The following is a 24,260-nucleotide window of genomic DNA, read 5'->3' on the forward strand; positions in this document are numbered from 1 at the left end:
ACCAGAGGAACTGGTTTAACTGAAAAGGGAGGCCAACCGTCCCTAGTGTAGATGCCCTGCACTCCCATCAGCCTCTCAGACTCTTGCCTGAGCCCTTCTCTGTGTTGCAGTTTCTACCTACGGAGTTCTGGGGCTCTGGACAATGCATTCAAGCTCAGTACAAGACATTATCTTTTCAGTCTGCTTTGAATATATGCCTTCAGGCTGGGTGGGGACTCAGCTCTCCTTGCTGTTAGAGCAGACTCAGGGAGCCCCCAGGCAGTGCACAACACCTCAGACACATCATCCTGCCCAGTGGCCGCCAGGGGCTCTTGGAAGGGTGGCTAAGTCACGTCCCCCACCATCTTTCTCAGATTGGAGCCCCAGTTTTCCATCTTCACATGTTTCAGATGTGGCAAAGAATACGGACTGAAGAGGGAGAAGGCGAGAGGCACCCACCTTTGTTACCCTCCTTCTCCCTTTTAAGCTGCTTTTACTTCTTGGGCCTTTTGCCTCCCTCTGTCTTCAGCTGAGAGGCGATGGTCTCCTCCAGCTCTGGCTCCAGCAACCCCCCGCCCCCAAGCCACAGAGCCTGCAGCCTCCGCTTTCCCAGTCCTGCAGACAGGAGGTGACCCAGCAGGCACCCCAAGGGGGCTCCCTGCCCCCTCCTCTCACCGCCACACGAAGGCCCCACCAGGGCAATTCACAAACAAAGCAAAGGCTGAGAGACCCCTGGAGAATTACTCTGTAAGGGAGCTGCGGCTGCCACACATCTGGACTCAAGGAGGCAGCTGCAGGGCCTTTAGATTAGCACCGCCCACGTTCCCAAATTCTGCCTTTGGACAGGAAATGGACTCCCAAGAAATCCTGCTTGGAAACCCTTCACCATGAAAGCAGCCCAGCCTTCAGCGCAAACCCACCCACTTGGATTCCCTTTGGCCATTTCCTGCTTCCTCTCCCTTTTAGTACTCCCTTGCTTCAATTCCCAGCCTTGGTTCTGAATGTTTCTGAACTAGGCTTGGATTTTTGTGAGGGTCCCTGGCCTGCTAAAATTCCTTCTCCCTCTGAATTCTGATTTTGAGAGTTAGCTACTACTCAGTTCCAAGCTATTCTAATTAAATGCAGGATTGAGAGACTCTGACGCTGAGATTATGAACTGAATGACTTGGGGAAAGGTCCTTCAGATTTAATTAGTTTTTGTAGTCTCCTATCTGCTTAGGATGGAGAATCTGTCAGGGCTATGTGTGGGGTGAGCACAGAGGACGCGGTGGTCACTTGGATGAAGTTTATTCACCAGGAACTCCCAGAAAGTTCCATCAGGACTCGTTAGGTGAGGATGGGTAAGGAGACTGGGGCGTTGCAAATAGGGGTGGAGGCGAGACACTCAACAGGTGAAATTTTAAAAGGGCTTATGTCAAGTGAGAGCCTATATTCTCACTTCTAACCACACAGAAACAGAATCTCCCCCACCCTCCAAGCTGAGGTGTTAAAGTGACATGAACTGTGTTAGGAACATCGGTTAACTCTGTCTAGGAAGGGCTCGATTTCTTTTTCAGGATAGGCTATACACTGATGACTTTCCTTCTGTCATCCTTCTCACCATCGTGTTTTGCAGTCTGATTTTGGGGAAATTAGTTGCTTCCTGCAAGTCTCCTCGACAACACTAAAATTAGCAGCATCATTAAATACAGTCCTAACTGGGTACATAGAGAGTTAGTTCTTGGTTAATTAATGAGCCAAGCTCCGGCCCAGAACTGCAGACCCACACTGACCTGCCAAAGCCCAGGCAGAGAAAAGCCCGCTCTAGTCCTCAAAGACAGTTGTCACTTGGCAAAAATAGTTCCTGGTGTAGAGACAAGTGTCAAACACATTCCTATAGCTAAGAGTCATCTGTTAACCCCGCGGCTGAGGTCCATATGTAAATGAGAGCAGGAAAGTGTGACTCTGCCACTACAGGGACGCGCAGAGCTCCGAGTGGCCTCTCCCTCTCCCTCGCATCCGCGCCCCAACCCCTCTGCAGGCTGGAGCCCAGCATCCAAAGTCGCCGGTAAGTAACTGAGTTCCCAAACTTCAGCTCCGCATCCAAGTCAGAAGCTCCTTGAGAGTGGAGAGCGAGCGAACCGCTTCGTGCCGCAGAAACTGCAATGAACACAGTTGGGAGCAAACCCTCCCTTTGCCGTGCTCCCCTCCCCACCCCCATTTTCCCCAGACCACGGTCTACTCCCCCCCACCCCGCCACCCCATACTCAGCTGCCCCGGTCTCTGCCTAAAAAGAAGGCGCAGCAGCGACAGCCACTCACCTCTGCACGGGAGGCAACAGCAGCACTTTGCCAAGAGCCACCCCAAAGAGGGACCTCGGGTGTACGCGCGGTCGCCGCCCTTCATGCTGCCGCGCGGCCCCAGCGCTCCCGCATGGCCCGGGGTGCCCGCCGCTGTGGGAGCGCAGCAGGCAGGCCACCGCAGCCCCGCGGCCCCGGAGCCAGCTCGCAACCTCGGCCGTCCCTTCCCGCCCTCCTCTCCCGCACCACGACAACGACTCCGACTTTCTGGGAGCCAGGGCCACCTTGGGGAGAAGGGGAGGGGCCGGCGGGGAGGGCGGCGCTGGGGGCGGAGTTCCAAAGTCCAGCTGTTTGCCCGAGTCCCGCCCGCGGCGTGGCCCAGAGCCTTATGCAAGGCCGCTCTGGCCGCCGGCAAGGGGCACGCAAGGGGAGGAGGAGCGCACACAAACCTAGGCGCAAAACAGGTGCTTCCCCTTTAGTGCAGCTTCCTCTACCCAAAGGCTGCCACAATCAGCTCTGGCTTAAAATTCTCAATCCAATGAGGCCAGAGAAGTGGGAGAAAAGCGGATTTAGAAGGTTCAAGGCTCAATAGTGCTTTTTCTCTGACAGGTTCACCCCTTCCTTCTCCTCAACCTCCGAACATGGACAGCCCCCTCTGTGTTGAAAACACCTTCACCTACGCTTTTCGTTCCTTCTTTTTAATATTTAAGGCTAATAATGATATTTGTGCCTCCCCTTTTTATCGGCTCTGGGGTGGTAATGATGCTGTGGGAAAGCTCAGTATTGGAAAGAAACCGTAAGAAGGAAGTTCAAAGCTGTTTTGTCACCTAGTAGCTGTCTGATCTTAGGCGAGTCATTTCACTTTTTTTGATATTCAGTTTCCTCATTTAAAAAATAAAAGAAGGAAAAAGAATTCCCACGTTATAGGACTGCTAAGAGAATTTTTAAAGACATATCCATGAAGTAGCTGTTAGAGAGATGTTTTACAGTTCCAGTTGAGTGAGTGCCTACAGAGAAACTGCAGACACCTTACTCATGGTGGAAGATGTCCATTCAACCCCCCCAACCACACCCAGTGGGTCTATCATCCGTTCACTTAAATCCCTATCTGTTTCCTTTTTAAGTCTTTTCATATTTCAAGGTCAAGCTCACATCCCCCCGACACCCCCAAGAAGCCCACTTGCACCACACCAACTGGACCTTCCCATGAACCACTGCGTTTATCACTCACAAAGCATCTCTCCCATTCCTTTGTGTCCAGATTTAGGAAAAGGGATGGCTGGAAACATACAGCACTCAAAGTAGAGAGAGCCCATTCATCAGGAAAAAAAAAAAAAAAAAAGGGAAGTTTGTGAGAGGGATAAAAAACAGAAGCTTGATCCCTCAATTCCCACCTGGAAGAAAGACAGCCACAGGACGGACTTTTAGGAGTTACCAGGATTTGGGGCTTCCTTTCTCAGTTTGAACCATGCTTAGGTTTTAGCCTTATTTATTTGTGTTGCAGCACCTGCCACATGGCTGGAACACAGTCGATGCTCAGTAAACACAGTAGCACAGCTTCATGAGTAACAAAAGCTAGCATTTATTGAGCATTTATTTGTGCCAAGCATTTCCTAGTTGCCTTCTACACACTAGTTCATTTATCCACACCAAAAAACCTTATAAGGTAGGGTCCTCTTTTAAATCTGAAGAAATGAAAGAATGATGATGAGGCTTTGATGATTTTTTTTTTTTTTGCGGTATGCGGGCCTCTCACTGTTGTGGCCTCTCCCGTTGCGGAGCACAGGCTCCGGACGCGCAGGCCCAGCGGCCATGGCTCACGGGCTCAGTTGCTCCGCGGCATGTGGGATCTTCCCGGACCGGGGCACGAACCCGTGTCTCCTGCATCGGCAGGCGGATTCTCAACCACTGTGCCACCAGGGAAGCCCTGATGATTTAACTCTAAAGAGAAACTCTAAAAAGCTTCACCATGTAGGAAGAGCAGAACCCAAAGTCAAAATCTAACTTCTAGTTCTACCACTGCCATCTCCCTGATGGCCCCTCCTGGCAAGTGTTATATAAGAATCTCACTGTTGAGCAGGAAATGTACCCCTGGTGCTCCACATATGAAACAGCGAAATGAAAGTTCAAATTGCTTATGCAGCCCACACCCCAGATTCCTGAATTCACTGATAATCCTATTGGTCAGTCTCATCTTGACAGCTTGAATTACTGCAGGATGTGGCAACCAGTACTGTTGTCTAGTTCTCTCTTCTATATCACCAAATATAACACCCATTTTGCTGTTCTTGCAAGACCAGAGAAGAAAATGGCCAGTACCTTCAGCCCTTCGAAAACTGAACTTTCTTTGCTTGTGATCCACTGTCTGGATGCTATGATACAAGAGTCCATATTTGGTCTACCCACCCAATCCACCTCCTTGAATACTTTTGGGGCACTCTGATAGGAATTCAAAAATGCTTCAAAGTTGCTTGGTGAGTAACCAGTTCCTTTTTTACTTAAACCTTCCTGTGGGCCTTTGTGTTTAAGTAACACTGGATCATCTTTCCATCATAATCTTTTGCAAGAGGCTGACAACATCATCGTGTAGAAACTGGCTTGAATTAGATGTCTGAGGAAGATTCACCCCTTGCTTCAGAAATCAGAGTACTGGAAACTATTAGGTAAAAAATAAGCTACGAGGATATATTGTACAACAAAGAGAATATAGCAAATATTTTATAACAACTGTAAATGGGGTACAGCCTTTAAAAATCGTGAATCACTGTGTTGTACACCTGTAATTTATATAATATTGTATAACTATACTTCAAAAAAAAATCAGAGTACAAGTAGACCCTAAAGTAGTCTTAGTCTCCATGAAAAGGATCCATCAGGCATGTTTCCACTGGTCCTTATTATAACCCAGGAATCCATCCTACTGTCAACTTAAAGGCACTAAACCATTAGGAACAACTACCCATCTTGAATTGATATGGTCCGCACATTTTGGAGACTGGTTAGGCATCAGTAACCCAGTAACCCAAGAGTCCCACTGCCATCCTCGTGTGCCTTCCAGAATGATACCAGTGATGTCTACAACCCAGCCAGGAAGTCTTGAACGCTACTGGGACACTGACTGATTTCAGACCAATTCATTAATTCAGCAAACACTTACTGAGTGCCTACTATATGCCAGGCTCTGTTCTAGGCACTGGGTCTACATTCACGAACAAAAACAATCCCAGTCCTTGTGGAGCTAGCCACTAGGACAGATTCAACATGAACGTGAAAGAGAAGGGAATCAATGTCAGATATCTGACCAAGTTTTGAGTTGAGGGTTTTAAGAAAATAGGTGCCTGAATCCTCTAACTCACATCTAGATGTTTTCATTGTTCTCAGGACAATTTGGAGGGGATGGTAGGGAAATGGTTTTTATTTATTTATTATTATTATTTTTTTTTTTTTGGCGGTACGCGGGCCCCTTACTGTTGTGGCCTCTCCCGTTGCAGAGCACAGGCTCCGGACGCGCAGGCTCAGCGGCCATGGCTCACGGGCCCAGCTGCTCCGCAGCATGTGGGATCTTCCCGGACCGGGGCACGAACCTGTGTCCCCTGCATCAGCAGATGGACTCCCAACCACTGCGCCACCAGGGAAGCCCGGGAAATGGTTTTTAAACACAGATGCTTATTAGAATCATCAGGGAAGATTTTCTAAGTTCTAGGTATTAGAATTTTTTTTTAAGGTTCTCCAGGTGATTCCAGGGTGGAACCAAGTTGAAGAACCACTGATGCCTGGGTCTTCCTCCCTCCAACCCTCTCAAGATTCAGATTAATTCCCCTTTGGGTGAGGCTGGGCATCAGTATTTTTTAAAGTTCCTCAGGTGTTTGTAAGATGCAGCACAGTTTGAGAACCATTGGTGTGGTGTGCTGGTTCTCAGAATTACCTGGATAGTGAGTTCAAACACGGATTACTGGGCCCATTCCCAGACTTTCTGATTAAGTAGGTCTGGGGTGGGGCCTGAGGATTTGCATTTCTACAAGTTTCCAGGTGACGTTGATGTTGTTGGTGCAGGGGCCACACTTTGAGAACCATTAGTTAGCAAAGTCTCTCCCATCTGTTTGTAATCTACACCCCCTTTTTTTTTGTAAGAGCACCTTGATTTTTCTTTGAGGAACCAGCTCTCCTCCATCCTCAGACCATGTTTGTGGATGTAGCTGACATCCTCCCCCTGTCCACCCTCCACTCTAAGGATGGGCCCATGACCTGGGCTCGGCCAGCCAGCCACAGGGACTGGTTCAGATTTAGCACATGACCCAATTTCAGCCAATGATAATAAACCGGAAGACCTTAGCAAGAACTACTGGGAAAGCAGCAATCCCTTCCCAGAAGATTTCTAAGTTGGTGGAATGTTCATGTAAAGCAGCTGGAAGCCATCCTGCCATAACTACATAAGCAGAGCTGCCTGAGAATAAAGCCAACATGGAGGAAAGAGATGAAATGAGAGAGAGGTAGCGGGTTGTGTGTGAAGTTTGATGCCATCACCTGAATACACTTTCCTCCAAAGTCTTAACTATCCCTGGACCTTATCTGAGCCCCCCAAGTAAATATCTTTTTTTGTATAAGGCGGTTGAACCTCTATAACCTCAAGGTTTTCAAACTCCACTCCACCCACTCCCAGAGTTCAGGTTAAGAACCTCTGAGCTATAGCAATATCTTTGGAGCGTTCCTAATTTCCAAACAGATGGTTGAATCTTATTCTTATTTTTGGCAGTTTGTCTTCAGTTATGCTTCTGGTCAAAGTCTATCTTACATGAATTAGGCTCTCTGCCTACCGATGTGTCCATTTTATCTCATCTCCATTTCCCACAACAGTGAACCCCAAAGAATTCCTGCTGGTCTCAGCCTGCACACATACTGGGCCCGGTATAGCACAGTGCTGGGTTTGGTACCAGGGACTAGTGGGTCTGCCCTCTCCCAAGTTAGCCACAGGCTTCACGAACGCTGGACCATGACCTCAGGCAGCTGCCCTTTTCACCAACAGACATGTGTCCAATTTTGTCCTTTAGACTTATTCTCCTCAGATTTATAGGAACTGAGTTTTTCAAAATCACATTTATCCAGATTTCTTATTGAGAGCTCAGCCCAGAGACAGAAGGCAATAGCAACTGTGCTGCAACTCAGGCCTAGAGACTCCTGTGAGAACCTTCCTACAGTGACAAGTACAGTACACACCTTCTCCGGAACAGGCCAGGTGAGGGCTGTGGGCGTGGTTTCTGGGGACTGTGGGCAGCTCCACCCCAACCGGTCACCTACCTGCCTTTTCCTCCAGCAATAAATCTCTCTTCCAGCACCCACTCCCAGATTCTGATCCAGATTCCCATCTAGAGTTTGTAAAAAGCTCTGCAGGTGATTTCAGTAAGAAGTCAGGGCAAAGGACCATGGACCTTGGGACTCTGGGATTACTTCCTGTGTGGTACCTACAGAGTTTAGGGAGCATCTGGTCTCAAATGTTTTCACTTTCTCAGACTCTGACATCCTCCCACGACCTGCGACACTCTCTAGTTACTAACTGCATGCTCCTTAACCCTCATCTTCCCTGTGTAGATTTCTGGCCTGTGAACTGCCTGATGACTGATACCAGGGTGGTTCATAATTTTCCCCATATTATCCTGTCCTGGCCTCCATTTCTGACTGTGGCTTAAAACTCTGAGGTTCTTGTCAAGCACTGATCATTTATACAACAAAGAGTTGGTTTTTGAATATCTACTATCTGCAAGTCACTAAGTTAACCTGTATATGGGAATTTAAAATTTATAATGAAAATTATATGAGAAACAGAAATTGAGTAAGACTGTTCCCTGAGCAAAGACAAAGAAGAACAAGGTGAGTTCTAGGAAAGCAGCTGGTTCAATTTTTTGTGGCAGAAAAGGGAAACTGGAGGCAGACCAAGACTGGACATAAAGTAGACGTTTCATCCTTGTGTGAAGAATAATAATTATCAGTGACCAGAAACACTTATTAAAAGAAAGGAGAGGGGCTTCCCTGGTGGCGCAGTGGTTGAGAGTCCGCCTGCCAATGCAGGGGACACGGGTTCGTGCCCCGGTCCGGGAAGATCCCACATGCGCGGAGCGGCTGGGCCCGTGAGCCATGGCCGCTGGGCCTGTGCGTCCGGAGCCTGCGCTCCGCAGCGGGAGAGGCCACAGCAGTGTGAGGCCCGCATACCGGAAAAAAAAAAAAAAAAAAAAGAAAGGAGGTACAATTTGTACATTGCTTCTATATTTAATTAGAACTCCAAATACGTCTTTCAAAATTGTATAACGTCCACGTGGACAACCATTCCCAGGTTATATGTGTTATTTTAATAGTAATGTCTACGGGAAAGCATGATTGCCAGCATTATGCATAGCAATCTCTTCTCCTAACTATACCTGTTTAGTGTGGTCTAACCACTGCACGCCTGCTGGCCCCGTGGGTGCCTCCATCCACCTAGCGACAGCTCCCAGACTCCAAGGACTAAACCACCACTGAGCTCGTCCTATCTGTCTTCAACTATGCCCTGTAAAGGTGTCCCTCGCTCCCTCTCTGCCTGCCCAGCTGACAAGTGTCTGCCTCCTTCTGGCTGTCTCACTTATGCTCAAAAAGCTTAGCCTCGGCTCGCCCGGCCAACACCCTCTGTTTTTCAGGAAGGAAGTATGTCTGATCATCCTCTGGAATGACCCAAGCCCCAGGTAGTCCAGGCAATGCTGAAAAGGCTGTGGGGTTTCACAAGGGACCCGGGTGTCCCCCCCAGAACAAACAGTGCTCATGCCCTTCTGGGGTGGAGCTGCGGGCAGCCAGGACGGGTTCCTGGAGATCTGAGCTCAGGAGGAGACAAGCTATTTATCAAAGTGAGAGATGACTGCGGCTGGAGTTGCTAAAAACAAACCACTCCAGGTTTTATCTACTTCCAAAAACGTTCACTTCTAAGTAGGTCAAAGTGTTCCCAAACTCGGACAGTAAGAAGTGCCTGTCTATCACTCTGAGTTCCAATTTGGGAAGGCTTGCTGTTGCCAAGTGTCCACTATGAGGGATGCTATTTTCATTCCAACTGTCAATGCCCCCTCCCCTCCCACAGGCAGAAGTAGCAGCTGCGGCAGCATGTAGATTCATGGGTGCAATGAAGAGGTTACTGACACATTAAATGCAAAGTGGATTTTGCCTTGATGTAACTCAGGTCAGTTTATGGAAGATTTCATTAATAGGAGGGAATGTGGAAGACACTGCCCATCCTTATATTTCTGAGTTTTCAACCATTCCAGATAGATGAGAGGTGCTTAACCCATGTGTCCCCAGAAAAGATTTCCCAGGAAGCAGGATTTCAAAGACTTTCTCACTCAGAACTCCTAGCATCAGAACAGCATTCCCCATCCCCATCCTCAGGCTCCCCTGATAAAGCTTTGGCCAGTTTCCTCTACAGTTCTCAGGGGATGGAGGACTCACTGAGCCTCGCCCTTCACACATGAACTCTCTCAGGGGTCCTTGATTCACGGTCCTTTCTCTTCCCCTCCCTCCCTCCTTCTTCCTTCCTTCTTCTTCCCTCTCTCCCTTCCTTCCTATAAATACTTACAGTAACTTCTTTTATGCTAGCTACTGTTCTTGATACCAGGGACAGAATAATGAACAGAATAGACAAAATCCCTGCACTTGTACAGGAAATCTGGGGGGGGGGCAGCAGTATGGGAAATAGACAATAAACGTTAATAAATATGTCATGTAGCACCATAATTGCAATGAGGAAAAGTAAAACAGGAAAAGGGGTACACAGTGGGATGGAAGAGGGTGGGAGTGAGGGAAGACCTCTTTAATCAGGTGACACTCAAGCAGAGATGTGAAGGAACTGTGGTGACAGCCATCCAGGTATCTGAGGACCTGGAGTGTTCCAAGCAGAGGGAACGGAAGGGGTGGATACTGCATAGCAGAGTGTCTGGCTCAATTGGGGAAGAGTTCAGTCAGGCAGGCTGGTCAGGAGGTGGCAGAATTTGGTAGGAAAAATATGCCCCTCCCCACAAGGATGTCCGCACCCTAATCCTCAGAAACTGTAACTGTCACCTTACACAGCAAAAGGGACTTTGCAGATGTGATTAAGGACCATGGGATGGGGAGGGTATCCTGGATTATCCAGGTGAGCACAATGTAATCAAACGAGTCCTTAAGAGCAGAGAACCTTTCTCACTGTTGTCATTAGGAGATGTGACTTTGGAAGAAGGACCAGAGGGATGCAACGTTGCTGGCTTTGAAGATGGAGGAAGGGGCCATGAGCCAAGGAATGCAGGTGGCCTCTAGAAGCTGGAAAAGGTGAGGAAGCAGCCTCTCCCCTAGAGCCCACGTTGGACTTCTAACCTACACAACTATAAGAGAATAAACGTGTGTTGTTTGAAACCACTAAGTCTGTGGCAATTTGTTATAGCAGCAGGAGGAAACTAAGAGGAGATGAAGTCAGAGAACAGACTCTGGGGCAGGTTCTGCAGGAACCTCCTTGCAGCCACAGAAGGGACTTTGTTATTACTTGAAGTGAGACAGGAGCTATGGACTGTTTGAGCTGAGCCCAGGCCTCCCCCTGCAGCTGGGAGCCAGCAATGGTAATTATCTACATGCCCACCTGTGTACAAAAGTAGGCACCCATACCTCCTGTGGCCTTCAGGGCCTTGTGGAGAGTAAGGCAAGTGGACGTGGTATCAGAATCAGCGTTCCTGGCTGGGCTGGGGGACAATGGTGGGGAAACTAGGCAGCCCAGTCCTATCCCAAAGGCAAGTACAAGAAAATGAGCAGGCTGGTCCATGAGTGGACAGCCCCTCTGCTGCTGGTGGGCAGGGAGCTGGTATTAAACATGGCAAGACTTGGAAACGGAAGCACTCCTCATACATGCTGCAGAGTTTGGGTTCAGACTGAAGTTTCAATCCCACAAGGGTCCTGGAAGAGGGGTAGCTGTTTTCAAGGTCTGAGTGACACAGGGGAAGGCACTGAGGTGGCCTGAGGAGGATCCTGACACTGGCCAAGCAGCATCAGAATCCCGCTGCTGAGAGCTCCTCAGGCCTAGGCCTGCAAGGACTGCTGCTCGCGACCTCTACGATCCTCTCACCTGTGACCTTCCCTAAGCAGATAGGCTGGGCACACCCCCAGCTACGAGACCACTGTCGCTCCTTCTCTGCTTCCCAAGCCACATCCAGTGCCTGTCATTTCTGGGTCCCCTGCTCTTTTGGGAGGAAGGTGGTTTCAGCTTAGCTAGCTCTAGTAAGAGAAAACTGCATCATCTTCTCTTTGGGGAAAGTTCTGTTTTCTGGAGTGACCTCCTCTCTGTCATCTATCCCCACCTTCTCCTAGGCAAGCACCGTCCGTTGGCAACCTCTCCTCTCTAGGATTGAATCCGAGGCTCTCATTTTAGCTCTGAGCTCCACCAGCTCTGAGCTTGCTCACGAGGCTCCAAGGAGCAAAGATGCTATTTAAGCCTCACCCTCCCTCCGCTCTGGATGATAAGAGGCATCATCCTCAGGCAGATTTCACAGATTTACAGTGGACATCAGGAGGCATGAAAGTGCTGTTGAAACAGGTGTTTGGCATGAGCTAAGTCTCAGCAGGCCACCTACAAAAAGGAGAGGGGCAGGATCTCTGCAGGAGGCCCCAGAGACATCAGTTCCTTCTCTTGATAATGCAACATCTCCTCCTGTGCCAGTCCTCCTTGGAGGCAGCACTGCACTGGGGTGTACTTAAAGGAGGATGTGGCCTGGCCTGACATTTTCCTATTTGAGGCCTTGATTCCAAGCCCTTTGAAGTCCTAAATAGTATCAGAAAGATGGTAGCTGGTCCTAGGGAGGACATCTCACCCAGAACAAAGTAGTCTCAGGGCAATTTCTAATTGTCTTTGTTGCTCCCTTAGTCTTAAATGGAAAAAAAGGAGGGAAGAGTGTGGACTGGATGGCACCTATATCTCCCTCTTCCTGAAACTGTCCTGGGAGGGCTTCCAGTTGGTCAATTACTATTGAGCCATCTTTGGCCCATCCTAACATAGACAGGTAAGTGGAAGAAATTCAGTTAAAAATAAAATAAGGCAGGGCTTCCCTGGTGGCACAGTGGTTGAGAGTCCGCCTGCCGATGCAGGGGATGCGGGTTCGTGCCCTTGTCCGGGAGGATCCCGCATGCCGCCGAGCGGCTGGGCCCCTGAGCCATGGCCGCTGAGCCTGCACGTCCGGAGCCTGTGCTCCGCAGCGGGAGAGGCCACAGCGGTGAGAGGCCCGCGTACTGCAAAAATAAAAAATAAATAAAAAATAAATAAATAAAATAAGGCAGTTTTTACAAAACTGCCCTATGCCCTTCTCCTCTTTGAATTGAGGAAGGACACCTACATGCCCAGCCCAACATTCAACATCTCAGCACAGCCCTCCTCACTAGGTTGGCCCATCTCTATGGTGTGGTCAGAACGTTACCTTTAACAACCAGAGTTAATCACTGAAAGAACAGGGCATTGAGAGGTACAAGCCAGGGAATAAGTTGAATTTTCAGCTTAAATATGTCATATATAATCTCTACCCACTGAGTAGAAGACAAAAGAAAGTTAGAAGAGACGAGTAAACCATTATTTCTTGGGAAATCATAGAGCCAGATGGACCTGCTGTTGGTAGACTGCAGAAAGGGCCCAGAGTAGGCCAGGAATGCAAACTGAGAGAGAGGGGAGGGTGCAGAGTAGAGACAATGTCAGGTCTTTGCAAAACCTGTGCATGGAACTAGAAACAGAACCTTGACCCCTTGACCCCTGGAGAAGATTCAGGCTGGAAATACTCTAGATGCCTCCGTACAGAGGTATCAGAACTAGAACAAAGGGCTGGCAGGGAAATTAACATTAATTGACTGCCTCTAGAGTGGTACGCATAGGCTAGAAGTCCAAACCAAGGGAAGTGGGCATTATTGCCTATTTTATAGATCTTAAGTATCTTGTCCAAGGTTATCAACTAGCCAGTATCTGAGCCAGGATTCAGACCCCCCAGGTCTTCTACCCCAAGACTCTTAGTTATTCCACGCCTCTCATCATGTCATTGTATGGTCTACCACATACCATTGTAAAGCCTTGTGCATAGCAGGGTCGCTTTTGCTTTATTCTAAACGATTAGCCTGCACACATAATAAAAAGACCAACTTCGCAGTTTAAAATCACTTTTCCTTAACATTGCCTCCTCTGAGCTTCCCAGCAGCTCTGAGAAATGGGTAATTTTTGTCAGCTTCCCTTATAGATGCAGAGACTAAGATGAGGTGAGTTTCTAGTCATTCCACACCCTGTCCTCTTCCTGGTCCATTTGACACCCTGAGTGCAAAGCCCTCCCCTGTTTTCTCAAAGATTTGCAAGTACACTTCTATGAAAAAGATAGGCTGATTATAACATATTAGATTGAACCATTTAAAATTGCTGACTTTCAACCAGTTTTGACTACCAAAATGGCAATTTCATGTGGTTAAACCTAATAAATTGGACCTCAAAATGAGGATATTTATGCTATGCTTGGATGGATTAAACATAGGATACTTAGGTTAATCACTTTAGGTTGCTAAAGTGATTCTCTCCTGATGTGGAGAGAAAAAAAGCAGACGTTTTAGAACTGGAAGGGATTCTAGAAGTAAATCAGGAGGATATGGATAAAAGGTAATAAAAATGCTACTTTAGAACAAGTAACAATATGAATGATGGCAGGGAATAACCAGGAAAAAAGACCAGCCCATAGAGAGACTCAGAGTGGAAGGCAGTTACCACTAAGCCTGAGCCCAGAGAAAAGGAGATGAGATCAGAGGTGTGTGAGAGACCAAGGCACTGATGTGCAGGGGTAAACAGTATGGAGGTTCCTTTAAAAACTAAACATAGAGTTATCATATGATCCAGCAATCCCACTCCTGGGCATCTATCCGGAAAAGATGAAAATTCTAATTTGAAAAGATACATGCACCCCAATGTTCATAGCAGCACTATTCACAACAGCCAAGACTTGGAAGCAACCTAACTGTCCATTGACAGATGAATGGATAAAGAAGATGTGGTATATATATATATAGGTATATATATATATGTATATATATATATATATATATATATACACACACACACACACATACATACAGTGGAATACTACTCAGCCATAAAAGGAATGAAATAATGCCATTTGCAGCAACATGGATGGACACAGAGATTATCATACTAAGTGAAGTAAGTCAGACAGAGAAAGACAAATGCCATATGATATCACTTATATGTGGAATCTAAAATATGACACAAATGAACTTATTTATGAAACAGAAATAGACTGACATACATAGAAAACAAACTTATGGTTACCAAAGGGGAAAGGGGGTGGGGAAGGGATAAATTAGGAGTTTGGGATTAACAGATACACACTTCTATATATAAATTAGATAAATAACAAGTATCCTGTAGAGCACAAAAAACTGTATTCAATATCTTGTAATAACCTATAATGGAAAAGAATCTGGAAAAGAATATGTATACCTGAAACTAACACAACATTGTAAATCAACTATACTTCAATAAAAAACCACACACGCAAATAATCACCTTAAACAAGCTAGGATTGTTGAATTTAATCCATAATGTTTTTTTCTGCTCTAAGGATTTAATAAAAGATGTACGGAGAAACTGATAGGCTCTAATGAAATTCTCCCCAAGGAAAGAAGGGTCTATCATTTTAGATGCAAATCAAATTACTTTGCTCTAGATGAAGAACAGAAGGAGGTGGAGTCTGAGAATTATGACTGGTGGCTCTCAAGTCGGGGGCTGGGGAGGAGAGACTAGGAGGAGACTGGGCAGAAAGTATCTGCATTTCAGCACTAAGTAAGAGGAATTTTCTAACCATTAGAATGGTACTAAAATGCAACAGGCTTCCTCTAGAAGTAAGGAGCTCCCCATCTCTGGGAGTGCTCAGGTAATGCTTGGCTGACCATCCAACAGAGACTTTTTTTTTTTTGGTACGCGGGCCTCTCACTGTTGTGGCCTCTCCCGTTGCGAAGCACAGGCTCCGGATGCGCAGGCTCAGCGGCCATGGCTCACGGGCCCAGCCGCTCCGCGGCATGTGGGATCCTCCCGGACCGGGGCACGAACCCGCGTCCCCTGCATCAGCAGGCGGACTCTCAACCACTGCGCCACCAGGGAAGCCCCAGTTATGTTACTCTTAAATAAAATTTTGTAGGCTGGCATGGAAACTTATTCCCATCCTCATTCATCACACTTTCATATATAATTTTGTCCTATGGGGTGGGGGGTGAGTCCTGGATTTCAAAGTGGCTGCCTCACAGCTGGTCAATCACAGATGTGGTCCTCTGCAAATGGAGCAGGAGTGGAGACCAACAAGCTGTAGTTTTAACATGTCACTTCATTCTTGAAAGGCAATGTTTGGGGACTATTCATCCTTCAATTTTTTTCTCAGCTTCCCGTGGTACAGCCCCATGGGTGGCGTTATGGAGTAAACGGAAACCGTGAGAGTTAGTTGTTGCCTAGTTGCTCCTAATGCAGAATTACACTGAAAAGCAAGAGAGAGACTTGTAGTAGACCCTCCAGAGTCGGTAGACAGGAGGAGCCTTTAAGTGTCTGCATTTGATAGCAGAGGAGATAGGAAAGGCACATTTTGGCCCCTGGAAGCAGAAAGTGCAGGGGGTTCCCATCCTGCAGTGAATCTGCTGGACAGGCTGGACTATCTCCAGCGGTTGGCTGGCCCCTAGCAGAGCTGGACCCCATTCAGCCTGCTAGCCAGAGTGCTGCTCAGGGCCATTCTGGGACACCAGGGACACCAGGGACACCAGGCTCTTTCTAGTGGGCAAAGCACACACAGGATGAAATCTGTCTGCCGCCACTGCCCATAGGGAAGGGAGCACGGGAGGCCAGAGGGGAGAGAGAGAGTGGGAGGGCAGTATGTGCTTCCCTGTGTATGGGGCTCACGTTCTCTCAACCTTCACCCAGCTAGACTGGTTAAATCCAAGGGAGCTGAGTCAGAGTGAAGGATAGTAAACTAAAGTAGCTGTCTCAAACGCCTTCAGGCTTGGGAGGTCGTACAGCATTGTGAAGAGTGAGACCTTGGGGAACAGACAGACCTGAGTTCAAATGTAGATCTCCCTCTAGTAAGCTATGTGACTCTGGGCAAGTTACCTGATCTTTCTAAGACCTGGTTTCCTTGTCTGTAAAATGAGGAAAACATTGAAGCACGAACCCAGAACCTGGCCCATAGTAAGAGTCAATAAGTGTCAGGTATTTTTACGAGTTGACGTCACACTTAATTGAAGTCCACAGTATCACAGACTTGCTCAGCACCTTCAGGCTGTTGGTGGTACATGCCTCCAGAGCCCATTGTTCTCCACTGCTCCGTACCCTCACACCTTCCCCAGCCTGGGTAAGCTGTTCCTAAGGCCATCTAGGTGATAACAGGAGAAATCATAGGAGACCCCATAAGAGAGGACTCCCTGTAAACAAGCCCGGGTCACCATGGGCACCGCCCCTCTCCTCCAGGACATCTGCCCCAGGGCTCACCTGGCCCTGGTTTAGTTTGGCTAAGCAAACAGGTGTTTCCTTATAGCTTCTCCAGGTGCTCAGCTGGAGCCAGGGCAAAAACTGTACAGGAAAAGAAAAGGAACACAGGTATCCTATAGAGCTGGGTGGAGAAGAACCTAGACTGTTTTTTGGAACCTGGGGCAGAAGTACCCAGGACCAATGCTTTTTTAAAAAAACATTTTAAAGGGTACAGTTCAGTGGCATTAAGTACATTCACAATGTTGTATTACCATCACCATCATCCATCTCCAAAACTTTTTTCATCTTGCAAAACTGAAACTCTGTACCCGTTAAACACTAACTCCACATTCCTCCCCTTCCCCCAGCCCCTGGCAACCACCGTTCCACTTTCTATGAATTTGACTGCTGTAGTTACTTCACAAAGTGGAATAATACAGTGTTTGTCCTCGTGTCTGGCTTATTTCACCTAGCATAATGTCTTCAAAGTTCATCCATGTTGTAGCATGTGTCAGATTTTCCTTCCTTTTTAAGACTATATAATATTCCATTATATGTATATACCACATTTTGTTTAACCATGCATCCCTTGGACACTTGGGTTGCTTCTACCTTTGCTATGAACATGGATGTACAAACAATACTTCTCTGAGTCCCTGCTTTCAATTCTTTGGGGTATACACCCAGCAGTGGAACTGCTGGATCATATGGTAATTCTATGTTTAATTTTTTGAGGAACCCCATACTGTTTTCCATAGCAATTCACCATTTTACTTTTCCACCAGCAGGGCACGAGGGTTCCAATTTCTCTACAGCCTCACTAACACCTGTTATTTTCTATGGTTTGTGGAAAAAAAAATAATAGCCTTCCTGATGGGTATGAAGTGGTTCTCACTGCCATACTGACTTGCAGTTCCCTCATGATCAGTGATCTTGCCCATCTTTTCATGGGCTTACTGGCCATTTGTATACCTTCTTTGGAGAAATGTGTATTCAGGTCCTTCGTCCATTTTAAAATCTAATTGTTTTTTTTGTTGTTGAGTTGTAGGAGCTCTTTATATAACTGCATATTGCCCCTACCAGTGGATCTTTAAGTCCCTCCTAAGCCTGACACTTGGGGGGTGGCAAACCCCTAAAGCAGTGACTCTCAGCCCATTAGAATTACCAAGGAACTTAAAAAATACTGATGCCCAGGCCCTTGGCAGCTCTGAATTAATTGGTCTGAGGTGGTGTGTGAGGCATCAGTAATTTTTTTTTTTTTTTTTTTTTTTTCTGTACGCGGGCCTCTCACTGCTGTGGCCTCTCCCGTTGCGGAGCACAGGCTCCGGACGCGCAGGCCCAGCGGCCATGGCTCACGGGCTTAGGTGCTCCGCGGCATGTGGGATCTTCCCGGACCAGGGCACGAACCCGTGACCCCTGCATCGGCAGGCGGATTCTCAACCACTGCGCCACCAGGGAAGCCCGGCATCAGTAATTTTTAAAGTCTCCTCCAGGTGGTTCTAAGATGCACCCAGAATTGAAACCACCGCTACAAAATCTTTGTCCCTTGGGAGGGGCTGCCCTCTCCACTTACTGCTGAGAAAGTGAGAGGGGATTAGGAAGAGAATGACTAGGTCCACAGGGCCCAACCCAAGGGAGAAGCTCTACAATGTCAGGGGGGCATTAAAATAAGAGGAAAGGCAGGCTGCTCTACTTTGTCACACAGTTCCACGAACAGTGCTGCCACAGATATATCAAGAGGAAACAAGCAACCACTGTCTCCTGAGAAAGCACAGGAGGGAAAGACTGGAGAAAGGGCCTCTGGCCTCTAGGAAGCCCAGCAGGCAGCATGTGTGGTGCAGGGCAAGGAGGCGGGAGCCCTGGGTCTCCTCCAGCTCTGCCACCAACTATCCCTGTGACTTCAGGGAAGTCACCTTGCTTTCCTATGCCCAAAGGTGCCCCTACAAGAGAGGAAACTGGCCAGTGCAGTGGTTTTCAACCCTGCTGTCCCTTGGATTCACCTGAGGAGCACTTAAACAACTCTGGCCCACTCTGGAAATTCTGATGCCACTTGTTGTAGGTGGGGTCTGAGCCTTGTCATTTGGTAAAGCTTCCAGGGGATGCTACGTGGCCAGGGCTGAGAGCCCTGCTCTAGTGGTTCTCCAAGTCCCCTCCTCGTGCTGACACTCCAGGGATCTTCTGCAGTCATGGCCTGAGCACTCAGCACATCACATGGACACCCCGTGCTTCTCACAGCCCGTAGGAGCACTGGCCTGACACCCTCTCGAAGGTTAAGAGGACCAGTTGCCTTCTAAGGACTGAACAAGAAATGGATTCGGACCTCCAGCGACACCGGAGGAGGCCCCGTCCTATTCCACAACCCCCAGAACGTCTCATCCGCAGTCCCGCTGGGCATAACTTAGAAGGTGGAGCAACTGCTGGAGACACATCAGTCTGAGAGGAGAGAAGGCCAGGCGGCCAGCAGGCAGCCAGCTGGAGGGGAGAAGGAACAGCTTACTGAATTTCCGCTAAGAGGCCAGTGCTCTGGGCAGGCCCTGGGGGGAAGGGGAGGGGCTTTTTCCAAGCTGAGGCGTGTGCATCAGAGCACAGACTTCCAGCTGAGGTCAGGTCTTGTCAGGGCCGTAGCCTAGCGATGCTCCATGGAGGACAGAGACTTAAGCCTGACTGTCGCAGTCTGCGCAGGCGAGGGGCCAGTGAGAGCTCACGCTATGCTGGGAGAGAGCAAACGGACCGCCAACAGGAAGAGCCAAGGAAATGGGTGATAGAGGCACTGGGAGGGGCGCTTGTAAGAAGCCATGATGGCGTCTGAGGCAGCTGGAAAGTTCTGTGACACACTCCCTGTGTTCTCTCTGCCCTCTAGCTTGCGCCCCGCATCCTCAGCTCCATTTTCAGTGAACTCTCTGCTAACGCCCCTCCCTCCGCACTTCTTGCCCTGATGCCCCCACGTCCCCCGCTGAGCCGGGCCAGGGAGGGGTGCACCCAGACAGGCACCAGGGAGGCCAGACCTAGGGCCAGAAGCCTCCGGTCTCTCCTTGTAGCCAAGCCCTTCCTGCCGGACCACCCCACACTTGGACATGAGTGACCAGTTAGCCTTTCCCAGCAAATAAATCATTGTCCTTGCATTCGTCTCTGGAGATGGGAGTTTTTAGTCATTTTGCTGAATAATCTATGGAAGTGATATAAAAACTGTAACTTATCATGACACCTAGGATGTACTGAGTGCCAGGCACTGTTCTAAGTGTGTTGTATATCTTATTTCATTTCACATGCCCAACTCTAACCTCTTTGTGCCCACGTTTTCCCCACGGTCAGACTTCAAACAGAACCGTACTCCCGAGATCCCCTGCTTTTCCCTTCCCTGGTCCCATGCGTTTCTCTAGGGGCTACTTCAGAGGGCTGAGGAGCTGCACCTGCAATGGCAGATGCCACACAACTTCCTGACACAGAGGAAAGGCGGAGAAGCGGGGGCGGGGGGGTGGCTAAGCCGGCAGAGGGGAGTACAGGTGCGTGGGGAGGGAGGAGAATCAGGTTTTAGTTGCCATTCTCCAGATGGAACCCCCGCCCCGCCCCCTGCGAGGCCCTTGGAAGAGCCAGGCAGCACCAGTGAGGCAACCTGCTAGAGCCAGCTCATGGAGGAGAGGAGGAGGCCAGGCTTCTGAGATGGACCCAATGGAATCCCAGCAAGGAAAACATTCACGAGGTAATTAGTCCTGTAGCATCTACAGGTCTCCGTGGCGACCTTTGTCCCTTCCTCCCAACAGAACCAGGTCCCTTCCTCTTCCCATCCCATAAATACCTAGCACAGGTCTGCATGGAAACCCTGATGCAGGTTACCTGACCAATGACAAAAGGAAGCTCAGAGCTAAGAGAACTCTGGGTCTGTCCCTCTCTGGGCCTCAGTTTCTTCCATGTAAAACGAGTGACTTCAAGGCCGCTGCCAGCCTTGACTTCTGAAGTCAGTGGCTGTCGTACTGGAGTGTGCATCAGAATTCCCTGGGGACTTGTTAAGACACAGACCGCAGCCCATCCCTACCCCCACCCCTGGGGTTTCTGGCCCAGAAGGTCTGGACTGGGGTCTGAGAATTTGCATTTCTAAAAGTTCCCAGGGGATGCTGATGCTGCCAGTGCAGAGACACCCCTCACACTGGAGAATCACTGTTTTCAGTGGTTCAGTCTGCCCAATGTGAGAAAAAGTGAATAAACAAGCATGTGGAAGGAACACAGAGCTTATATAAAACAGAAGCCAAGGCTCCAGTAATTTGTCTGTCAAAGGCACATAAATGAGTGTCTCAGGCCCTGGCAGGGCTGAGGGGAAGGTCAAACCTGACGCAGTTGTGCTGTGTGTTCCCCTGCAGTTTGCTCTGTCCTTTGTGAAGCATGAGCAGCTGGGTAGGGGTGAGGGGTCCAGGGAGCCTGCATTAGCTGTGGAGGGAGAGGGGGTCAGTAGGGAAAGGAGGAGTCCAGGCTTTGGGCCATGGGTAGAAGAGGACTTTTCTGGGGGTTGGGTGATACAATGGGAGAGTTAGAAGAGATCTTAGGGGTCATCTAAGTCAATCTTCATTTTTAAGATGACACTGACTCAGAAAGGTTAAATGACTTTTCCACAGTCACATGGCCATTCCATAGCTCTTTCCCTTTAAGCTTGCAAGCCACTTTCTTCACAAGTGGGTCCCAGAGAAATCCCACAAGGTCAGAACGGGTTCCTGAGACAAGTGAGTGCTATGATGCTCTTCTAACAAGCAGGCCACATCCCCAGCGACCTCTGGTCCACATCCCTCCCCATCCCCCGACACCTACCTTTCACCAAGGGGAAGAAGCAGTCCATCTCCACGCTGCTTCGGGAGTGGGAGATGCACAGGGCGCTGCTGGGGACCAGGCCCTCCTGTGGGGGACTCCGTTCTGTGGTGCGGACCAGACACCAGCCCGGCCGTTCGCTCGGCCGCTCCAGCAGTTCCACTGTCTGTCCCACCTGGATGCTCAGCTCGCTGCTTTGGCCTGCGTTGAAATCCTGGAGGACCACGGTCAACTCACAGCCGCCAGAGAGCTTGGGGGTGGGGTGGGGGTAGAGTAAAACATGAAGGCATGTGGGGAGGAGATGGGGGGGGAGGAGATGAAGGGGGAAGGTGCAAAGTGTGCGTGAGAGCAGAGGAGAGGGGAAAGGAAAATAGAAAAGATGGGATTCAGGGTGCAGAGAAGGCAGAAGATGGGAAAGGGAGTTGGGAAGAGAAAAGGAAACAAGAAAAAAACATGAAATTAACACAGTGCCATTCAATTACTCAGCTGTTCTCCCTGCAGCAACAGTCTAGAGCCTGCCCAGAATGGGGCTTTGCTTCTAATTCCTTCTTGTTCCACTGGAGTTCTTTTCATTATTCCTTTACCAAGCTTCCAGCTAACTGTGTCCTCCAACCCCTTCCCCAGTAGTCCCTTTACTTCTTCCAAGGGCTCCGCCCCGTGCCCCACGCCTGCCTGCACTCCCAGGCCTCGGACTCTTCTGGGCATCATTTCTAACTCGCTCACTCTCACTTGACTCTAGTTGATACTGGGAATAATGGAAGAGAAGACCTCCCTTCCTTCTCAACCCTGCAACCCTCCCCATCCCTACACTGGAGCCATCAGCATAAATAGGAGGCACTAGTGACATAAAAAAGAATGAGCCCTGGGCTTCCCTGGTGGCGCAGTGGTTGAGAATCCGCCTGCCGATGCAGGGGACACGGGTTCGTGCCCCAGTCCGGGAAGATCCCACATGCCGCGGAGCGGCTGGGCCCGTGAGCCATGGCCGCTGAGCCTGCGCGTCCGGATCCTGTGCTCCGCAACGGGAGAGGCCACAACAGTGAGAGGCCCGCATACCACAAAAAAAAAAAAAAAAAAAAAAAGAATGAGCCCTCAACTCAAAGGCAGAAGAAGAAGACTGTTTATCTGGAAGGGGAATAGAATTGTTTTACACTAGTTCAGCCACTGGGGACCAGGAGGAAGAGTGGAAAGATGGGCAGGGAAGAAGGGGCACATCTTCCTTAGGCACCGTCCTTAATGCTCCAGCCTGTCCTCCCTCCAGGTCAGGCAATGCTCCTGGGGCAGAACCAATAAAACTGGGCAGAGAGACTCCGAGATAGGAATACCCTCTACTAGCTGAACACTGAGACTTTCACTCTTACCATGAGAAACCATTAGTTATTCATTTGTCTTCTAGAACTCAGCATAAAGCCTCCCTCTTGGAAGAGCTGCTGCACTTAGGGGCAGGGTGACAAGGAGGGAAGGGGAAGAAAGGGAGGCCCAGGGGCCCGGATCGGCAGCCTGTTCCTAAGGTTTGGGGGAAAGCCCCCTGCCACCTCCAGGTAACTCGCCTTCAGCCTGCACATCTCTGATTTAAGCCTTGAGGGCCTGCACTGTCTGCACCAGCAGCCGCAGTCATGCACTAGTCCAGATATGTTGGGTAGTTATTTCACACATGTTCGGGGAGGCTTCTGCTGAACACTAAGCACAGTGTAATTAGGCACAGTGAGTAGGGAATCAACAAGCTCAGCATTCAGGCCTGTGAGAATTTTCTATTAAACGAAGCTGAACGTTACAGTGGGCTTGAAAAGGTTAACATGACGCATCAGACTGACGGTCTCAATGTGCATTGTCACCAACCATAAAGCACGGGGCCCTCTCTAAACACATTTCTACGGATGGGCACGGTACTGCCGTTGGGCTTAGATCAAGCAGAGAAACTTTAGGACAGAAGGTGGGAGATGGAAAGAGACAGAAGAAGAAGTAAACATGGTTTGGGTTCATTTTTTTTTCCGTTTAACTTTCCTGGTCCCATTAAGTGCACAGACCCCACTACCCCACTCTTGGTGGTACCTTCCCTGAAGTGTCATTTAGAGAAGGATGTCATGGGATGGGAATACCTCAAGCCTGAGGAGTGCTTTTACAGTGTGTAAAGTACCTTCACATACATTATCCACTCCATCTCTACCTCTTGTATCAAGAAATTTAAGCTCAGAAATGTCAAGATCAGTGGTTGGAACACTGGGTGTGTGTAACAATCACACGCAATGGGAGGTTATTGAAAATGCAGATACTCTAGCTGGGCCCTCCCTTGCCCCGGCCCCCAATTACAGATTATGATTCAGGAGGCCTGGGTTAGGGTCCAGAAATGCATATTTTTAACAAGGAACCTCCCCTCCCCCTGAAACTCACGATTCTGAAAAGGGGGTCCTTGGGATCCTGTTTGAGAAACACTGCTAGATGGTTTCCCACAGTCACCCAGCTAGTCTTGAACCCAGACCTCGACTACAAATCCCATGTTCCTTAAACCACACACCACAGGGCAAATTACATATTTTCAGGTATGTTTGTGGTTGGAGAGGGTGGGAGGCACGTGGAGAGAAGAAGACATCAGTGGCTTGAGCTACTGTGCCTCTCAGTTTGCTTTAGGAGACCTCCATCAGGTCTCTTAAGCTTTTTGGATTGCAATTCTTGACGCGTCTACACTACATATGAAAAAC

General features: G+C 48.9%; 1 protein-coding gene and 1 long non-coding RNA gene across 25 annotated transcripts in view; one reads left to right on the top strand and one right to left on the bottom strand.

Moving 5' to 3' along the window:
• Positions 1-24,260, bottom strand: part of KALRN (kalirin RhoGEF kinase) — a 654,958-nt gene that overhangs the window by 110,658 nt on the left and 520,040 nt on the right. For 19 of the 23 annotated variants that reach the window (XM_067034412.1, XM_067034411.1, XM_067034409.1 and 16 more), the window contains one exon: positions 21,568-21,814. In XM_067034412.1, the coding sequence (XP_066890513.1) occupies positions 21,568-21,814 (247 nt within the window). Of the gene's footprint in view, positions 1-2,279; positions 2,597-21,567; positions 21,815-24,260 lie in introns of those variants that run through there. The other 4 variants (XM_059064331.2, XM_059064330.2, XM_067034425.1 and 1 more) reach the window with 3 other exon arrangements.
• LOC136794257 (uncharacterized) lies at positions 1,916-10,665 on the top strand. 2 transcript variants are annotated; one of them, XR_010840739.1, is made up of 3 exons: positions 1,916-2,026; positions 4,554-4,732; positions 10,465-10,665. It is a non-coding gene; the product is annotated as an uncharacterized lncRNA (long non-coding RNA). The 2 variants fall into 2 exon arrangements; XR_010840740.1 differs by having other exon boundaries at positions 4,559-4,732.

This window comes from Kogia breviceps, chromosome 5 (assembly GCF_026419965.1).
Source record: "Kogia breviceps isolate mKogBre1 chromosome 5, mKogBre1 haplotype 1, whole genome shotgun sequence".
In the NCBI taxonomy this organism is placed as follows: domain Eukaryota; kingdom Metazoa; phylum Chordata; class Mammalia; order Artiodactyla; family Physeteridae; genus Kogia; species Kogia breviceps.